The 19,119-nt window shown below is 37.9% G+C and overlaps 2 protein-coding genes across 2 annotated transcripts; both read left to right on the forward strand.

The window, feature by feature from the left end:
- The first annotated feature begins 1,515 nt into the window (after positions 1-1,515).
- edl (ETS-domain lacking) lies at positions 1,516-10,220 on the forward strand. Its single transcript, XM_017158409.3, has 2 exons — positions 1,516-2,078; positions 9,393-10,220. The coding sequence occupies exon 2, from the start codon at positions 9,420-9,422 to the stop codon at positions 9,939-9,941; it is 522 nt and encodes a 173-aa protein (XP_017013898.3). The 5' UTR covers positions 1,516-2,078; positions 9,393-9,419; the 3' UTR covers positions 9,942-10,220.
- A 2,280-nt stretch (positions 10,221-12,500) lies between these two features.
- On the forward strand, positions 12,501-13,722 carry LOC108068660 (uncharacterized). Its single transcript, XM_017158352.3, has 3 exons — positions 12,501-12,573; positions 12,635-13,035; positions 13,091-13,722. The coding sequence occupies exons 1-3, from the start codon at positions 12,545-12,547 to the stop codon at positions 13,177-13,179; spliced, it is 519 nt and encodes a 172-aa protein (XP_017013841.2). The 5' UTR covers positions 12,501-12,544; the 3' UTR covers positions 13,180-13,722.
- Positions 13,723-19,119: the final 5,397 nt, after the last annotated feature.

Below are 19,119 nucleotides of genomic sequence, written 5' to 3' on the forward strand. Positions count from 1 at the left end.
ATTTCCAAGTAAGCTGGCGTAACTCGATCATCGGCTTGATCCCGCTTCACGCGAGCAGTAAAAGGATTCGAGCACGCACTTGACAGCTCTCGACACATGGCTGACCCACAGAATATATGCCATATGCTACGATTCCGATCCCCAAAAAGGATCTCCAGAGATATACAGAAATTGCTTGGCATGCGTGTCAGCCGCAAAACATTGAAATGCTCTTTAGTAAGCGGCAGGAAAAGGATTTCCTGTAATTACTCGGCGATCAATGCTGGCTGCATAATTAGGAATGTTCAAGGAAATTAATGATTCAGTGAGTCACAGAATAAATGAATGCACAAGTGCAAGGGGAAAATGATAAATCTTTGAAAATAGTTAATGAAAATGGTGATAAATTGGGTGACAAGTCAAGCGTTGAGTAGCACTGTCATCGGAGTACTGTCAATAAAAATCAAGTAAGAAAATTTATCAAAATTAGCTTGGGTTTTTATGAAGCTCATGCTAAGCTCACGATATTTGTATATCTAATATCAAAAACTTTAATTTTGGGGCGATTACTAAGAGCATTTTGATAACTTTTAACCATTAATAAATTCCATTTTGTCGGGTAAACATAATGGTTTATAAGTATTTAAAAAATTACACTCATTTGTGGACATTTTTGTGACAAAAAACTGTAACTCTTATAAAATTAAAAAACATTGTTCTTTCCTTTAATTTTTAAAAAACTGTTTAACCAAACTGAGACTAAGAATAGTATGTCGAATTGAATACTTCATCAGCTCCCAAAGAGAATTTTAGAACATTTGGATGCAGGGATTAACCTAGGCCATTGTCTCTGTTCTTTTAAACTGCACTCTTTTTCAAATCTCCCCATAAATAAGAAAACAAATTCCATAAAGTCTGTTTTAAAATCCCTTAATCCTTGAACAAAAAGTTCACGCAGCCAGGCAAAGTTAACCCACATTTCTGTAGGCCAAGGGATGATCGTGTTTTATTTTGTTTCCTCCGGTCCCAAACGTCGGAAACCTCTTTTCCATTGACCTCGGTTGTTGACTCAATCAACAGTAAAAACTGCCCGAAATGCGGGTACACTGAAAAAAAATAATATACAGATAGATAAGATACATTTTTAAAATGGAACCACAATTTAAATATATGTTAATATAGGACTATTATTTAAATTATTTTCAATTTAATTTTTTAATAATATTTTTAATAATAAATTTAATATTAGTTTAATATTCGCAACTAAATTGTCTTGCTTATAAAAAATCGTATTATATTTTATTTGCAATAATATTATTTATTTTGCTTTAAGTATTTGTATCTTTTACAATCTAAAATTCATTTCTGAATTTTTTTCAGTCGTATACGATCTACAAATTTGTCCGCAGCTGTTGGCCAAGAGAGCTGAGAGAAACCACAGAGAAGCCGGGAGAAATCGGAGAGCGTGCGCTTGCGCAGAGAGAGAGCTCGGAGAGAGTGAGAGGGCAGTCAACAAAAACCGCTGCACGGGCACGATCGCAATCATTTGAGAACGTGGAGCGCGCGTGAACAGAACTCAGATAGAGATACCTTCGGCTTCAGATACTTTTGCAGTGCGCATTACTCACTCGTCCGCCAGATACGAAGATACATTTCGCAGTTCGCCAGACGATTGCAACTGGCAAACTGGATTTACCACCCAAAAAATAACAAAACAAACAAAAATACAAAACAATACCCCACAACTACAACTCGTGTTAAGTGAAAAACGAAGCCAATTGCAGCAGCAACAAAAAACTTTCAAAACCCGAGCCATAGCGAAATAGAAAAAGTAGTTCAGAGCGTGAAAAATACGTTACTAGCTGCAAAAGTTGTGAAACGTATCCGAGAGATACAAACCCATTTCGAGAGCGAGAGCTAAGGCAGAGTGCAATTTCCAAAAGCCAATACCATTAAAAACATATTTATAAATCAACCGAAACCAAACAAATAATATAGGCTGAAAAATTGAAAATACGCAAAACAATTTTTCCAACAACTCAACCTCGCCGGCGATTCGCAAGACAAACTATTGTTGGATTAACATTTTTTTGATCAAGGTAAGTCGGTTTACATATTTTGTATATGGCCCTCATTAACACTCCAAGCTAAATAACACAACGAAAAAAAAACCGAAAAACATTTCGAAGGTTTAAGTTGACTTGGCTTTTATAGTTGCTAGCTGTCTTGCACTCAAACCGACAAAAGTTGCCTGTCTGTTTTGATGTGACTCTGGCTAATTGACCTCCAAACTTGTGTATTCATAATTAAGCCAAAACGAAACCGAGTAGTAGTAGCAAATTGAAAGTTAACGAAGAGTTTTTAAGCCAGATCTAAAAGTATCTTTAAGTCGGGCTGACCAATGCAATGGGAAATTCTGTTAATATAAAGCTACCAAGGCTAGAATTTAGAGGATTAAGCTTAACTTTGGGCGAACAAAGAATAATTATTGTTTCAAAAGAAAGACCACCTCAAACTTCTCTACTGATCCCAAAATACCATATTATTTTGTTCTGTGGAGTCACAAAGCGACACTTAAAATGCCAAGACGGCAGCTGCAAAAAGAAATTTTGTGGCCAAGTCGATAAAGATGCATTCGGCTGGATGGTTTCGTGGTTACCCCAGTTATTGCCCTGTTTCTCGTTTGTTCTGTTCTTTTCTGTTCTTCGGGCTTATGGCTCATATCGAATGCGCGCGCATGCGCAAAGGATATAGAGGCGTCGAGGGTTGCAGGAGAGGCATTCTCTCTGTATTCTGTGTAATCTTTGCAGCTGCAGGACCGAACGATCTGCACCTGGCCTCGCCCGCTTAATTAATTTCCCAGCTGACTCAGCTCCGGTTCTGCAAGGAAAAGCAAAGAGGGAAATGACAAACCTCTGACTATGCCGCTCTTTTTGATAAGCCATATGAGTAGCAGGCAATTGAGTGGGGGCCACACTGGGACTTCCTGCTGACCCAAGCTGGCGAAAAAAGCTGCCGCCCGGCTGCAATGCCTCACTTCGCGGTGACACGTGCGAGGCGTGAACACTCACATCCCCTCCTTCCATTGGCCCCCAATGTTCCTTTTCCTTTTAATTTACTTGGCTACTGCACGTTTGACAAGACTCAAAGCGATTCGAAATGCATTTGGCGCCATTTGGCCGCACAGTACTTATATTTTTAAACGCATCAGCGACAACAAGACCGAAAGTCGTCACACATCCGTCCATCACACATTGGGGGCCACAGTGCCAGACACTGCGAGAAAAAGGTTTACAACTTTTTAATATATAGGTTTATTCTTTAAAATAATGAAATAATTATTTCTTTAGAACATAAAGTTAAAGGAAGGTCTTTTAATATTTAAACATAGTTGAAATGTTTATTCCTAAATTCGGAAATATGTTCTTAAAAAGTAATGCTATTTTTCCTAGAAAATTTCAAAATTTAATTTGTCTTGATAGTTTTTTAAATCATAAATGTATTTAATAGAATGTATCTTACAACCCAGTACTTGTTATCATATTTTAGATTTTTATAGAGATTTCTCTCTCTGCATAGGGGAAATGATGAATGGGGATCTTGGGGGCAGACAGAGACGGCTAGACAGCGGGACAGTGGCCGAGACTGAGACGGCAATAGCAGACGTCAGGCAGACGATGCATTTTCGCTGCCTCGATGGCGTTACATGATTTGTAATATCAGCAAACATACGTCACAACAACAACGACAAGAGCAGCATGTGCATAAATGGAATCCGGTTCGCTTGCCCGACTGCTAGACGACCAAGAAATGTTTATTTTTAACAATATTTCAGCAGATTATCATCTGTCGTCTGCTGCACTCCGATGAATGGACGAGTTTATTGCCTTGAATGCTAGCCAAGAGGAATATAATTTCAACAAATTAACAAAACAAGAAAGTACATTTTTAGAGGATGTGAAAACATAGCTTACACTTTGGGATTTCCTTCGGTTTTGATTAGTCAATATTATTTAACTGATAAAGTTGTGGTTTTAAATGATTTATTTATTTAAATATTAAATAACAATGTAGCATTTGAAAAACACATCCTATTACTGTTCAGGAGTTTTGGATGAGCTACAATTTGTTCTATAAATATTTTTTGAAATATATAATATGAAAGCAGACTATTAACTTTAATTTTGTGAAATTATATGTCGTGTCATGCTCCCGGATAAATTCACAAAAACCGCGAGCCGCCCAGAAGAATCTGTTTCGTTAAGCGGAAACCGCTTGAAAGATGAAAAGGGAACCCTGGAGAAAGAGGAAATTGTGGGGCATAAACACCCGCCGACAAAACAGACAAGACACACACTCGGGACCCGGAGAATCACATATATTTGGCGGATAGCAAATTACGCACTTAAAGTGCTCGCCAAATGACAGGAAACGCGTCATTTTTACGAACTTCAAATTACGATTTTTTTACGTTTCCTTGTCTTTTGCACACTTAAAGTCGAAAGTCGTTGCGTGTGTGTGTCGGTTTAGTGGCAGCTACTAAGTAAGTAGCATGGGAAGAGAGACAGAACAGAACAGAACGGTGCTATATTTTCGTGAATGTAATTAAAACTGGCGCATTTCCTCATTTATTTGTGCGAGTGTATTTGCGGGCATTTCCTTGAAAAAGCGAAAAAGGGACAAATGGCGGGGGAGTGCATCCTGTGCACAGCGGATATGCGAACGTTGCGCCGACGACCCGACTTCCTGCCATTGACTTTTGTCAACCGAATAGTAACTGAAAACCATTTCCCTTTCCTTTTTCCTTTTCCCATTTCCACCATCCACCGAAAACAAAGCGAAGCGTGAAAAACAACGCGTGCTCAGCACGAGTTGCCGATCAACTCGAATGTCAATGCCATATGGGACGTTCCATATCAACCCGGCCACCCCCTTTTTTGATTTTTTTTGTATGTGGACAGTACCACATTGATTGCAAAGCCCCTTGCTTCCAATATTTTACCTCATACCCATTTTTTCAATGTTACCACTCTTTCGCCGTATATTCGCGCTGAAAAGAAAACACAAAATCATTTTTAACCTGCGAACGAAAGGCACAATCAGCATAGTTCAAAAGCAGAAAAATCTGTCTTTCGATGGCCGATTACGAGAAAAATAATAGATTTTTTAAGACCGTAGATGACCAAACGATAGCGTTTTTAAAGTCTAAAAGTAGGATTTCGTCTAAAGGGCCAGTCTGGAAAAATACCATTATATTTTTCTCAAAAGGCCCGAGTTTTAACGGATTTTATGCCACTGGTTTCAAAGTGGGATCTCTCTTGAGGAATTAGCTATGAATTCTTTTCATTGATTTGTTAATTTTTTCCAAAGCATATACGATTATTTTATATTACTTATTAGCTTTTTCTGACAGTTAACTACTACAAAAACGTACAAAAGAATTCATAGCTAATTCCTCAAGAGAGATCCCACTTTGAAATCAGTGGCATAAAATCCGTTAAATATGGGGCTTTCTGAGAAAAATATAATGGTATTTTTGCAGACTGGCCCTTTGGACGAAATCCTACTTTTAGACTTTAAAAACGCTATCGCTTGGTCATCTACGGTCTAATAAAATCTATTATTTTTCTCGTAACCGGCTATGGAAGGACAGGTTTTTCTGATTTTGAACCATGCCAATTGTTTCTTTCGTTCGCAGGATAAAAATGATTTTGTGTTTTCTTTTTTACGCGATTATACGGCGAAAGAGTGGTAACATTGAAAAAATGGGTATGAGGTAAAATATTGGAAGCAAGGGGCTTTGCAATCAATGTGGTACTGTCCACATAGAAAATTAAAAAAAAAGGGGGGTGGCCGGGTTGATATGGAGCGTCCCATATGCTATTTATTGTAGGCTCTAGTATAGAACATTCCCCTGACAACAAAACAAAATTGGACCTTGTAAAGAGATTTAAGATTTAATAGTATTGAAAGTATAAACTCAAAAATATTCTTCACATTTATAGAAATTTGTAATAGAGTAATGAGGAAGATTTTTAGTAGTATTCAAAAATATTTTACACTGTTTATGGCTCACGGGTGGGCTACCCTGTTTGGTCTTTGAATTAAAATTGAAATGAAATAAAATAATTGAATTCGTAGAGCAGCCACAACTACAGAGTTCGCCTGCTGTGGACCGCCTGAAGATCGGCAATACTTAGAGATTCTTTATGGGTCATTCTCCACCGGGGGGTTCTTCTAGGGCTTTGTTGTTCTTACCTAATGGTGTCTGAAGTGTCGCCTTACTTGATTTCGAAATAGTTTACGGCATCCGCTGTCTGATTCACCTTTTTGTTTGATAGGCGTGGGCCGTAATGGCTGCGTTCTACATCACTATGGACGGCAGTCCATGTAGTGACGAAGCGCACCAGGAGAGTGTGCGAAGGCGACTACTATATATACACGAAGAAATGAAAATCTACTGTGATGGTCCGATCATAATGAATGATACACCTATCGAAAGGTATTGCAAAAACTAACAGGATTGCATACCAAGACTCTAAGAAAATCAATTTGCTTTGGAGAGAGAGCGGTGAAAGTGAAAAAGTGAAAATTTCGAAATTTGGAGCTGTTGGGGCCGGTGGGGATAATTGCCCCCTCGCAATATTTTACTTGTATTCCTTTTGAAAATACCCGTCGAATGAGGGGTCGTTTGTCAAAATCCGACGCTCCGTTCAAAAGTTATAGCCAAAATAAGATTTTCTTCGTCTTCCCAAAATGAAAATTTAATTCTGTTTGTCAGTTTGTCAGTTTGTCAGTTTGTCAGTTTGTCCAAAACATGTTTTTTAAGTTTTGAAAATTTTATATGACGTTCATCACATCGATATAAAAAACTTTTGTTCTACCACTTTTGGAAAAACTCGCTAGTTTAGCGGGAAAACAGCTATAAATAGCTAAAAATCGGAAAGCCGTAACTTCTATACTACTAAAGCTACAGACTTGTGCTGCATCTCGTTTGAAAGGTAATTTTAAATGCTATAAACGCCTTCTATATGCAATTTGTGTAAATGTAATAATTAAAAAAATATGAACAAAAGACAATTTTTTAAAACTTTTTTTTATTTTTCTCAAAAACGGCTCTAACGATTTTCCTTAAAACCTTAAACTGTATAGCCCTTGAGATTCCTTAAATTTTGGTATATAACACATTACTGTAAAAAGTCACGTTTAAAAGTTATTTTTATACGAAAATAGCCACTTTTGCCAGCTCGAACAATTAACGCTCCCTGAGTATTGAATTTTGTGGGAGGGTATCCGAACTGTATTTTAGGGTCATGGAATCAGTAAATTTGCACTTAAGAGTTCCATATAGGAATCTTTTGTTCTACGACTTTTAAAAAAAGCCGCTACTTTAGCGGGAAAAAGCTAAAAATAGCTAAATTTCGTTAGTTTGTAAGTTCTACACTACTAAAGGTACAGACATGTGCCATACCTCGTTTAAAAGGTATTTTGAAATACTTCAACGCCTTTTTAACTTAATTTGTTAAAATACAATAGTTTAAAAATTATGATTGACCAATTTAAATTTAAATGTATATATTAGCTCCTATGAGAGCAAATGTAAACAAACAAAAACTTCTGATATCAAATAAAAACACCTCTTAACGAGGTAAAAAACTAGTGACGACCGCACCTTCAACATACAAAAGTTCTGATATCAACATTTGTGACGAAAAATTATTACACTCGTCATTAAATAGACTTTCTAATATTTTCTCATTCGGCACGCTGCAATAGAAAATGCCTGTGAAGGGAAAAATGCTGGAATAGTTTGCTAGGGCGGGCCGAATGAGAAAATATTAGAAAGTCTATTTAATGACGAGTGTAATAATTTTTCGTCACAAATGTTGATATCAGAACTTTTGTATGTTGAAGGTGCGGTCGTCACTAGTTTTTTACCTCGTTAAGAGGTGTTTTTATTTGATTAATCTTAACTTGGGATTCGATAAGGGTTCCATTTATTCCACCTGCATTCTGGGGTTCATTGCCCTGCCTGTTTGTCACTTATTATTATTTTTTTATTTATTTTTTATTATTTTTGGGCTAAGAAATAAATGAGTATATGAAATTTTAAAGGAAATGATTTTTAATATTAGTGATTTTTTCCGAAATTCTGATAAAAATATTATCCATTTCCTCTTCTCTGTGCGAATAACATTTCGTGGGAATTTCTTTTGAGCTGGCAACGAACTGTGTAATTAAAACCGCTGCGACTCCTTACGCATTTCCTTAAACGGAAGCTCCCTGGAGTTGTTATTCCGGAAAACTATTAGGGTTCCCTTTCGGGTAGCTTGAAATCTCGTCGCTGGGCTTCCGCTGGCTTCTCTTCCCATTGCCATTTCCATGCCCATTGCCTTTGCCATTCCCATTCCCATTCTTACCCACATTCGCATTGACACCTTTTATGATCCGTCGGCGGATGTTTCGCTTGCTGTCTTTCTACCCCGATCCCCTGCCATATTCCCATTTCGGTGGCTCTTTGTTTTGCTCGCCACATTCGCAGCTGCCAATTGGGCTGGTAATTATTTCCGCTCCACTCTGTTCCGACCCCACCTCCTGGGGCCCGGACTCCGGACTCCCCTGATCTCTGACCATCTCGTTTGTAATCGTAATCGAAGCTTGGCCTGTGTTTCTATGTCAGCGATGTCAGCTATGTCAGCCACATGCCGGCTATATAGCGGGCCCCTTTCCCCTTGCCCCGCCCCCCGGATCTCCCATCGCCCATTCAAATGTGACCGCCGATCGATATGACAGCCGCTTCGTAATGATTATTCAGCGCTTCCTTTCGCATGCGATCCGCCTCGATCCGCTGACGCCGCCCATTCCGGCAACAAGGTCAGATTTAATAATAACAAAATATAATTCGAAAAGGAAGTCCCGAAACGGTCAGCCGAATACCAGACACACTTACAATATCGTATTTATTACATTGTATTACAAAATGTACTTTGTACTTTTTTCAGGAATTTAGAAATAATAACTGTTTCTAAAAATAAAATTACTGCGAGATAATTATACAAAATATTTTGTTTGGACTCAAAGTTAAATCTTACAAAGAAATGATAAGGAATAGAAAATAAATATGAAATATTAAAAATCCTAAAATTACCACCTCATGACTAATATACCCCATAATCGTTTTAACGCTGGGATCATCACACTTATGATGTTTCGTTTTATTATTATTGTTCGTACTATACTATATTATATGCTTGTTTTGTTTCTTGCTTTTGCTGTTGTAGCGATTAAAACAATTGCCAGCTTGTGAAAGCATTTCCGTTGTACTAACCACCCCACTGCCCCGCTTTCTCGCCCCTGCATACACTAATATATGATTCACATCCATTAATCAGCAATTCTTACTCCACTTTCAGAACAAAAGCCAAGCGAACGGAAGCGAAATGCAAGTGGAGGCCAGCTATCCCAAGTACGCCGGACGTGTGCCACCTTTGGACCTCTCGCAGGTGAACGCGGTTCAGGATATGTGGGGCAATGGCAATGGAACCAGCACTCCGACCTCCAGACGCCACCTGCACCATCCCTACCAGATGCTGGACAAGTGCCGCGGTGGGGTCACCATGATCAGTGCCTCCCATTCCTCCTCCTCCGATGACAACAACAATCGACTGATGATGAGCGGCGATGATGGAACCACAAGTCTGCTGCATCCGATGGGCTCCGATGGCCTGCCCCTGGATCCGCGGGACTGGACGCGAGCGGATGTTTGGAAGTGGCTCATCAATATGGCCGTGTCCGAGGGACTGGAGGTCACGGCCGAACTGCCCCAGAAGTTCCCGATGAACGGAAAGGCCCTCTGCCTGATGAGCCTCGATATGTACCTGTGCCGCGTTCCCGTGGGCGGCAAGATGCTCTACCGAGACTTCCGGGTGCGACTCGCCCGAGCAATGGCCCTGCTCTCATAGGTGTCTCACCCGATGCACCCCATATCTCTGGTTGTACATATCTCTAGGATTCGGTTAGTCTAGCCTAGTTCGCCTAGTTGTAATGCCTAGTCGCTAGTGCTCTCGTTAGTTAAGTCTTAGGCATAAGGTGCTGCATTTCAATATTGTCAAAGATTGCTCTCAATTCTCACTTCAAATGTTAGACGAGAGAATTGAGAGAAAATGGAAAAATGAGTGAAGTAAAATGCTGTCCTATTAGTTTGATAAGTTCGCATCTGAAGAAAATATAAAATGAAATTTTATAACTGAACAAATTGGTGTTTTTATTGCTGTCGAAAATAATGATAAAAAAATAAAATGTCATTAGTTACTATACATTGATAACTAACTGAGGCATGACTGGAAAGGTTAACTGGAATGCTTAAGTAAATACCTTTAAATAGAGGTAACACGTTAATATTAACATGATATATATTTAGTATTTGGTTTATTGAATCGTATTATTAAAAGCATAGTTAAAAGAAAGTTTTTTTCTGTTATTTAAAATTAAAAGTTGTTTTTTGTTACAAAATTACAAAGATTTTAGTTTTTAATTTTAGAATAATACTACAAATTCTTATAAATAACCTAAACGAAAATTCCTTTGTTGCCTTTCAAAGTCACTTTGCAACTTTGTAGTTTATTTAATCCCTGTCTCCTTGGCCAGCAGACACTTCTGAAATAATTCCAAACAAAAGCATACCGCACGGGTCTTGAGCAATTCCGCTCTCTTTGGGACTTAATGTTCTGTTTATGTCTTTCACAATTCCCCCAGACAAACTCACATTGACAAGTGAAATATACGTTTGCCCAATTAGCACATCATTAAGTCCCAACAAATGCTCTGAGTTGAAAATTTTGGGTGGAAAGGGGTACGAAGATGAGCCCCACACTTCTCGCATTCACATTCACACACAGACAAGTGCAATAAACTCTTTGTTATTGTTGGCCAGAAGTTAGTGCTAACATTTGTTTAGGCCCTGGCCATACATAGATCACCGAAAAGTGTTTATTTTCCAAAGACTTTTCTCGTCTATGTGATTAATGAGGTAGGGTAAATGGGGGAAACTGGAGTTACTTCATAGTAAATAGGGAAATACAGATGGCCAAAAATGGTAGTCACTTCACAGTAAATATGGGAAATCAAATAACTAGAAATAACACTAGAAGTTGGTGTTTACAAAAACCCTTTTAATTTAAATTTCATTTATTAAATGGTTAATTAAATAAATAACTAAAATGTAAAATTCGATAAAAACGGGAACAAACTTAACTAAAGGTTGTGCCTTAATTTAAGGCCTACTCTTTCCGGTAATTAAAAAGAAATCTAATAGACCGAAAAAATAAAATTTTCTCCATACAAATTTTTTGTGATGGTTCCGAAATTTCCCCATTTAAATTTCAGCTGTTGCAAAAAACGCAACGGAACAATTATGACAATAACAATAACGGATAACGATAATCAGCATCGGTAGTCAAATAGAACCCGGATAGATACAAAGATACATCCGTGTGTGGGCGAGTGAGAGAGCGATGGCATATATACAAATTCAAAGCGCTCCATCCGCCCGTGCATCCGCTCATTTCATTTGGGTTTTTCTTTTTGTGCCTCCTATGAATGGCCAGATACACAGATGCATAGATACGCAGATACAGATACAGATACAGAGATACATTTGGATGCTCTTCCTGCTGCTGCTGCTTTTTCGCTCCATGTGGCTCATTGTCGCTGGGTTTTGTAAGTTTGCATTTAGTGCAGTTTGACTGTCGGTTTTTCGGGAGCATCCGGGATGTAGTTAAAGGTAAAGGAAGTGAGACAAATAAGCCAGACCGACCAGACCCGAGTTCCCTGCTCGGCTGTTACCTTGTAAAACATAAACCCAAACACAGCACACAAACAGCAACAGATGTCGCAACCTGACACATGCCACGACCAGGGGCACAGTCCACAGCCTTGTCCACCAGCTGACGCCGCTGCATCCAAACAAAAAGACCTCGAAGCGGTCACAACAGGAATTTGAACTCCAATTACAATTCGAATTTGGGCAGGTCATAAACAAATACACTTTAAGGCTCAAGCTTCTTAGAATTTCATCTCTATATATACTTATAAAAAAATCTAAGATTAAATATATGCTGATAAATTTTTAAAGGGTTCTGTTTCTTTTTGTTGAAATTTTGTTAAAATTATAATAATACTAATCAATTGAATTTAAATGAAATGAAAAAAAATATTGTTGATTACTTATACATATTTCTTATGAGTAGATAAACCAGTTTTTCACTAAAAAAAATTTTATATTTTCATAGTTATTATTTATTTATATTTTATGACATTTCTAAAAAAAATTACCCTATTATTTTGTAATGCTTTTTTTCAATAGAAATACAAAATTCGAGGAAATAAAAAATCATTATTTTTGGTAAACCCACTTATACATTAAAATAATAAAAGCTTTTAAATGTAACTTTTTCCCAGATTTTAAAGTGACTTCTTAGAACTTTAAAAACCATAAACTGCCCTGACATTTTAATCAAAATTAAGTACATATCAAGAAATTATAGTTAGCAGCACAAAATCCAAAATGCAGACAGGCAATAACTTTTTCAAGAGGTTAGTAAAGGTTAAGTCAATATTTTGTAATGGGTATGTCTTACTAAACCTTTACCCTTAGTTTTATTCCCGTAAAGATCTATCAGTCAGTAAGTTCTTTATATATGACCTGCATATCGAAAATGCCTCGGAACTCTGTTCAGCCGGAGTGTGATCAGAGTTTGGTGATCGAACAGGCCTTGGTTTCAGCCGTCGATGAGACACTTCGTCCCCTGGACTATGAAAAACGGCAGCGGGAGGCACGTGAGATTCTTCTCAAATCGCAGGAGAATCTGTTTCAACTGATGGGCCAATGCCCGAGTTCCACGGAGGAGGAGAATGCCTTAACGGAAGACGATGAGGAAGGAGCTTTCAGAGAACCTGTGCGTCTTAAATCGAAGATATTACTAAACGAATATCGGAAGTTGTATGAAGAGCCCTCGCAGACTGCATTTAAGGACCTTCTACCCATGGAAGAGATCAGTAAGTATATGTGATTTTTAAAAAAGATAATATCACTTATAACTGATTCCCTCAGAGCAATATATGTGTCTGTTACTGGGTCTTTGCCTTCTGGCTGGCAGCTTCTTCATTCTAATCCATTGCGGCAATCACTATTTCCTATAACCGATTACCAAACTATATAATATACCTATTGATCTGTGGAGAAAGCGGCGAGCAAAACAGAACGGCAAATCGAATAAATCATATAAAGAGCGGGAAAATTGAGGAAATGCCGCTTATGTAAAGTAGAATATCCGCTGCCAGGCGAACGGAAGGCGAGGTGCGAAAACAATAAAAACGGACGGAAGTGGACAGGGACGGAAACCGACGACGGTTCCGTCGATGATCGTTGGTCTGTTTTCCGACCAATGCCACATAATAGATACTGTAAACCATAGACCGGCTACCGGACTTCGGTCGTTCGGTCTTTTGCCAATTTGTCGAAATGCTTTTTCCCGCTTTTCCGGCGCTGTAATTGAAATTCTGTTTCGGGTAGGAAATGACTAAACCAAAAAAGATCTTCAAGTGGCTCAGGAAGCTCGATAGGATGGGTTTTCAATTGCACAATCAAAAGACTTCAGAACTCCAGAACTCCAGGGCAGGGCAATGTTATATTTTTTAATTAGTTCATTGCCTGCACTGGCGCGATATTTCCCACGAAACTTCATCTGCTGTGTGGGGTAAACAAATGAAGTGAATCAACAGAAAAAAGGAGAAAAAAACAAAATATGGAAAGAGTTTACGAAGCCACACACCATGTTTTGGGGATAGCCACTTGTTGTTCGTTTCTCGTTTGTTTGTTCTGGTCCGAAAGAATATGCTAAACATGTTTGGGGCATCGGCATCAGAGAATTTATGATCCCAGCCCCTTATCAAACTAATGCATATAGAAAATGCATCATTACGACCCACGCAGGTGAGTCAAAAGAGCGGATGCAATAAAGTATCCCAGGCCCAAATAAGGCGACGTTTTGGACACCATTAGGAGGCTTACAAAAAAAAGGTATTACGAGAAAGTCTCTTAAGTATTTCAAAGCTTCAGGAGGTCCCCAGCGGGAAAGCCAAAATTCTGAAAGAGTAATTAGTACATTTCGAAATTATACATTAGGTTTGCATGTGGTGCTGAAATTTCCCAGGGGGCCAAATTCTTCTTGCTCACTTTGGCGACTTCCGGCCGCGCTAGATGGAATATTATTGCTGTTGTTTTTTTTATTCAGCAAATCCAAGAGCACTTGAAGTTCAGCGGATTGGATTTCTGCGTTTTTTCCTCGTTTCGTTTTTTTCTTATTTTTTGGGTTTCGGGTTCTTTCTCACTCCCACGCTCATGGGAGCTGGAAAAGCTGTGTGTGAATTGTTATTTGAGGGAAATGCTTAAAGACAAAAGTCTCAGGGCAGCCCAAGAAACTGTCATTGCCAGCAGAACCCACACACAAAGAGATACTTGGTTGGATGGATGGGAGAATGTTATGCATAGAGAGCGGTCTGATTGCCACACACCAGAGAAAGAAGTTCATGGGAACGAACTTTGTGGCCCGGGCAAGTCAAGTGTGAAGATATCGTGGGGCGGGGGTAGTTGGGGCTTAGGATGGTGAGAGAGGGATAATTCCCCCCCTCATTGCAGCAAGTGCAGTCATCTAATAGATACGAGTGCCAGCCATGAATACGACAATTAATGCCATCCACCATTCATGATTTACTCCTAGCACAAACGGCAATCAAGATGGAAACACCCTTTCCACTCAGAAAAAAATAGTAAATATAATGGCATTTATTCAGAATTTTAAACAGAATTTTTAAAACTTAAAATTTCGTAAAATGACATAGTTCAAAATTTAAAGTTCTTTAAGCAAAATATTTTCTATTAAATTGGAAATCCAGGTTTTTAAATGTATCACCACTGAAGAAAATAAAATAAAGTAGTGCAGATTTTACTTCTTTGAAGTCCATGTTGTCAACTAATATTCCTTTAATATTTTCAATAATAAAATCAAAATATTTAACACAATTACAAAGATTTTTATTTAAGACTTGCACTTTTTTCATTCATAAAAATTAATAATTACTAAAATTTTTCTTTAAAAAGTGCAAGTCTTAAAAAAAATGTTTTTGTAATTATTCAAATTGAATATACGACTTTTCTGCCTGTGTAGTTTATAAACTCCTTCTCTTCTTCGGCACTTCCCATTCAATTGCTTGCTTATGCAAGGCAACGTGACTGTGTGGGCGTGTCATCACTTTCAATTTTGCGGCCAATTTGAGTGACACTTTCTGCCTGTTTGTCACGCCGCTTGCGTAGCCTTAAAAGATTGTGGCACAAAGGGGCGGAGGGAGTGGCACCGGGCCGCAGGAACGACCAAGGAGGCCTAGAGACGCCGCAACTCTGTGTCTGCTAGTCGTCTGCTGCGCTTCCGTTTCCTGTGCATAAATTTTAATGAGCGAGCCAGAATCCCCTCCTTCGCCTCCTCCTTTCCCAATAAAGAGACACTATCAATTGAAGATAAGAATATAAGCGAAAAAAAGGAGAAAAAAAAACAGAAGGCGGGATAGGAAACCCTTGGCTTCGTCAGTGTCTTTTACCTTGACTTTCGCGAGCCGTGCACAAAGTCACGGCAATGTTGGCCATAAATTGGCACAACCAGTTTTGGCCACGGGAGAAAACAAAAGAAAAGCCGAGGCATTGGCCAAATGGATGAGGCTTTTACTGGCTTTCCCAACCATGAAATTCGCGCAAAAAGCATGCTAGCAGGAAAACAGGTGAGCAGACTGATCGACAGGTGTAGTATCTTGTAAAATATGTAAAATAAAATATATAATCTCGTTCCTTTGCGAAATTGTATAATAAAGTCATATAAAAGGGTGTTTATAGTATAAACTTTATATATTTTTGATGCTTATTATATATATTTTTTTTATTTATTACTACTGTGTAAAAGATTTAACGACAAAAGTATTAAAATACATTATTTTTCTAAAACTAAGTTATAAGTCTTTTTTTAATAATCAATAATAAGCTGCTGTTTCTTATCAAACCAAAATTGCGTGTTATATGTTCAGTCAAACTACCATATCTTGACTATCCATCTGAGTAGTTAAAAGTTCAACAAATGTGAAATAAATTTTAAATGTATATGTACGTTTATCTATGTATGCATGTTTATTTAAGCTTAGAGGAAGTTTGAAACGGTATCAGCTTCTTGATATACATTATATAAAATAATCTTTGTTATGAGTTCCTTAAATTGGCGATTTTAAAGAACTCGTATCAAATATGAATGAAAAGATTTTACCATTACCAATAAAATCGTAAGAAAGTCCCAAGATTCGGATTATTCAAATGTATTTATTATTTTGGTACGTGAATACATTTTTTTCTCAGAAAAATGTTTACTTTGATTTATGGAGTCACATTTTGTATGAAATGAAACAAACAGAAATTAAATGTATTTCAGAATTAAATAATTTCGTTAAAAACCCAATTTATCACCACATTATCCTGCATTCCATCATACCCTCTAAACTCTAGGACACCAGTTTTCTTCTCTCTCCTTCTCAGTGTTTGGCCACACACCGCTCTGTCTTCAGCTGGCAATCGAAACTAGTTTTTCAGGTTCGGCGCATGGCTGATAACAACAATTGCAATGCGAATAACGCCGGACGACGGCGCATGCGCGCCAGTCTTGCATTCCTTTCGATGGCTCTGGGTGCGCAGAACCCCCCTGCCCCTGCCCCTCCCTTCGAGGCATTTGTGGAATTTTAATTGCGCAAAAAAGCAGCGGGTATGGAGAAGCCAACTTCAATTGCAACTGATGCGATGGGCTGGAATGGGAATGGCTGAGAATGACGTTGAATGATGGTTAGTCGGAGGTTGGTTGCAAGTGAGAACATATCGCGTGATGGTGATAGATATAATGGCCATGGACAGAGTAGTTCTTGTCTTGGTGCCTCGCAAGATGGGGATGATGGCACATTCACCAGCCACGCCTTGGACTCGAATGCCCAGACTGCCAACCGCTGATTGCGATGGCAAACAGAAACAGAAACAGAAACCAACGGACCAGAGCAGAACGAAGCCGAAGCCAGTGGAGGGCTGGAGGAAAATCTTACACGCTGCTCGAATTATAAGTCGTCGACATTTTGCCTAGTAGTCGCCACAGAAAAATGAGCCAGCATAAATAAACCAAAGTATAGCAAAGCGAAATAGAGTAGACATTTGTATCTGTTGTTTGTGTCTGTGCCTCTGTCGCTGTTGTAATTGAAGTTGCAGAAAGCCAAACAGCCACAAAAGCCTAAACTAAAGAGGAGAAACAGAATGAGATGGGGTCTCCGCCGCCATCCCATCCCCCTCCCCATCTCCTTATCCACGTAGCCAGTGGAGCGCGAGGCATGGCGCATACGGAAGCCATAAGCTGCAAGAGATTTCTCTTCTTTGGCCTCCGCGCTCGACTTTCGGCTGGCTGTTGAACCCGCAGCGCATCACTGGAGCGTGATCTCTCCGCCCGCTGATAGTAAACCGCCTCTCCAAGTCCCCAAGTCCCCACTTGGCTAAATCACTTGCCCCAAAACGTGTTCAAGGATGCCAACGAAAATCAATCGCAGAATCGAAAAGGGAACACTGCCGAAAGGAAGAGATGGCCAAGCACAAATCGCCGAAAATTACAGGAAGCAAAAGCACTTGCCGAAACGATCGAAAATCATTCAATTACGACAGCTGGCCCTGCATATAAATAATGGGCGTGTGCTCCACAAGAAATAATTATGTAACCACACAGGAGAAAAAAGACAGATCAGTTTTAAGATAATTTTCAGGGAACGAAAATAACTGTTATTGTAAATTTTTCATACAAAAAAATCACGCACTTAGAAGGGTCCTAAAAATTTTTTAAATACACCACAATTTTTATTAGCCATTGTAGTTTACAAATCCGTAATGATTTTTATTTTTTGATTTTTATAATAAAACTCAAAAAATAACTGTTATTATTTGATTTTTATGAATAACAGTTATTCCCTTGACATTTTTGAAAAAATGAAATAATTAAAAAAAACATAATACCCGTGCTTTTTATAACTTACTAAAAATTTGTTAAAAAAGGCAACCGCGCATATTTTATACCTATATTTTTTTTAAATTTTGTTTACCCACAAAATCGCCATAATTCAAGTTTGAGTTTTATTTTGATCACGACGAATAACTGTTATTTGTCAACTTTTATTATAAAACTCAAAAAATAACAGTTATTCTTTGAGTTTTACTTTACAAATCAGAAAATAACTGTTAAAGTGTGATTTTTAAAATAAAACTTATAACAGTTACGTTCCCTGATAATTTTACAAAAATAATTGAATTTTCTGACTTTATCTCAAGGTTTTTTTTAATCAAAAGCTTTAAAAAATTATAATATATTCTTTAAATATTTCCTTTCATTAAAGAATATATGTAATCGAATTTCTATTGCACTGTTATTTTTTAAAATATTTTTAAAATATTTCCGATTAGGAAGAAATTATTAATTGGACCAAAATGATTTTTAAGTGCAAAGATTAATGTATTTTATGAACTCAATAATATTAATGGCAGGTGCAAGCATTACTTACAGGACGCGTGTGCAAAAATCAAGGCGAATCGAATGAGGTCAGGGGCATTAAGTAAAGTCATGCTCCCCCATTTCTGAGATACAAATTTAAATTCAAAGATGGCGCCAAAAACACACCGTTCAGTGTTATCCAACACACTACTTATTTATAAAATAAAATAAATAATTAAAATAAATAATTTTTTTTAAAACATCTATGTTTTATTGATGGTTTTTTAAACATTAAAAACGATGTCTTTGAACATTTTCAGGTAAAATAAACCTCTTTGACGACGAATAATTAAAATTTGTTTTACTTTGCAATAAACAACAAATTTCTTATGCATCCATTTGCCTTATTCAAATTCAAATCATTTCAACTTTTGCGCCAAAAAAAAACTCGAACAAAACAGGCTCACAGGGTGATTCGTCTAATTGCAGTTACAGTTTATCGATAATTAACTTTTGGTATATTTAATTTAGTATTTTT

The sequence above is a fragment of the Drosophila takahashii genome, chromosome 2R (genome assembly GCF_030179915.1).
Source record: "Drosophila takahashii strain IR98-3 E-12201 chromosome 2R, DtakHiC1v2, whole genome shotgun sequence".
In the NCBI taxonomy this organism is placed as follows: domain Eukaryota; kingdom Metazoa; phylum Arthropoda; class Insecta; order Diptera; family Drosophilidae; genus Drosophila; species Drosophila takahashii.

Excerpts from the sequence above, each read along its gene's own strand:
- edl (XM_017158409.3), top strand. The coding sequence starts at position 9,420 with ATGCAAGTGGAGGCCAGCTATCCCAAGTACGCCGGACGTGTGCCACCT.
- LOC108068660 (XM_017158352.3), top strand. The coding sequence starts at position 12,545 with ATGCAGACAGGCAATAACTTTTTCAAGAG. Across the intron at positions 12,574-12,634 it reads GGCAATAACTTTTTCAAGAG|TTTTATTCCCGTAAAGATCT; the intron begins GTTAGTAAAGGT and ends CTTTACCCTTAG. Across the intron at positions 13,036-13,090 it reads TCTACCCATGGAAGAGATCA|AGCAATATATGTGTCTGTTA; the intron begins GTAAGTATATGT and ends TGATTCCCTCAG.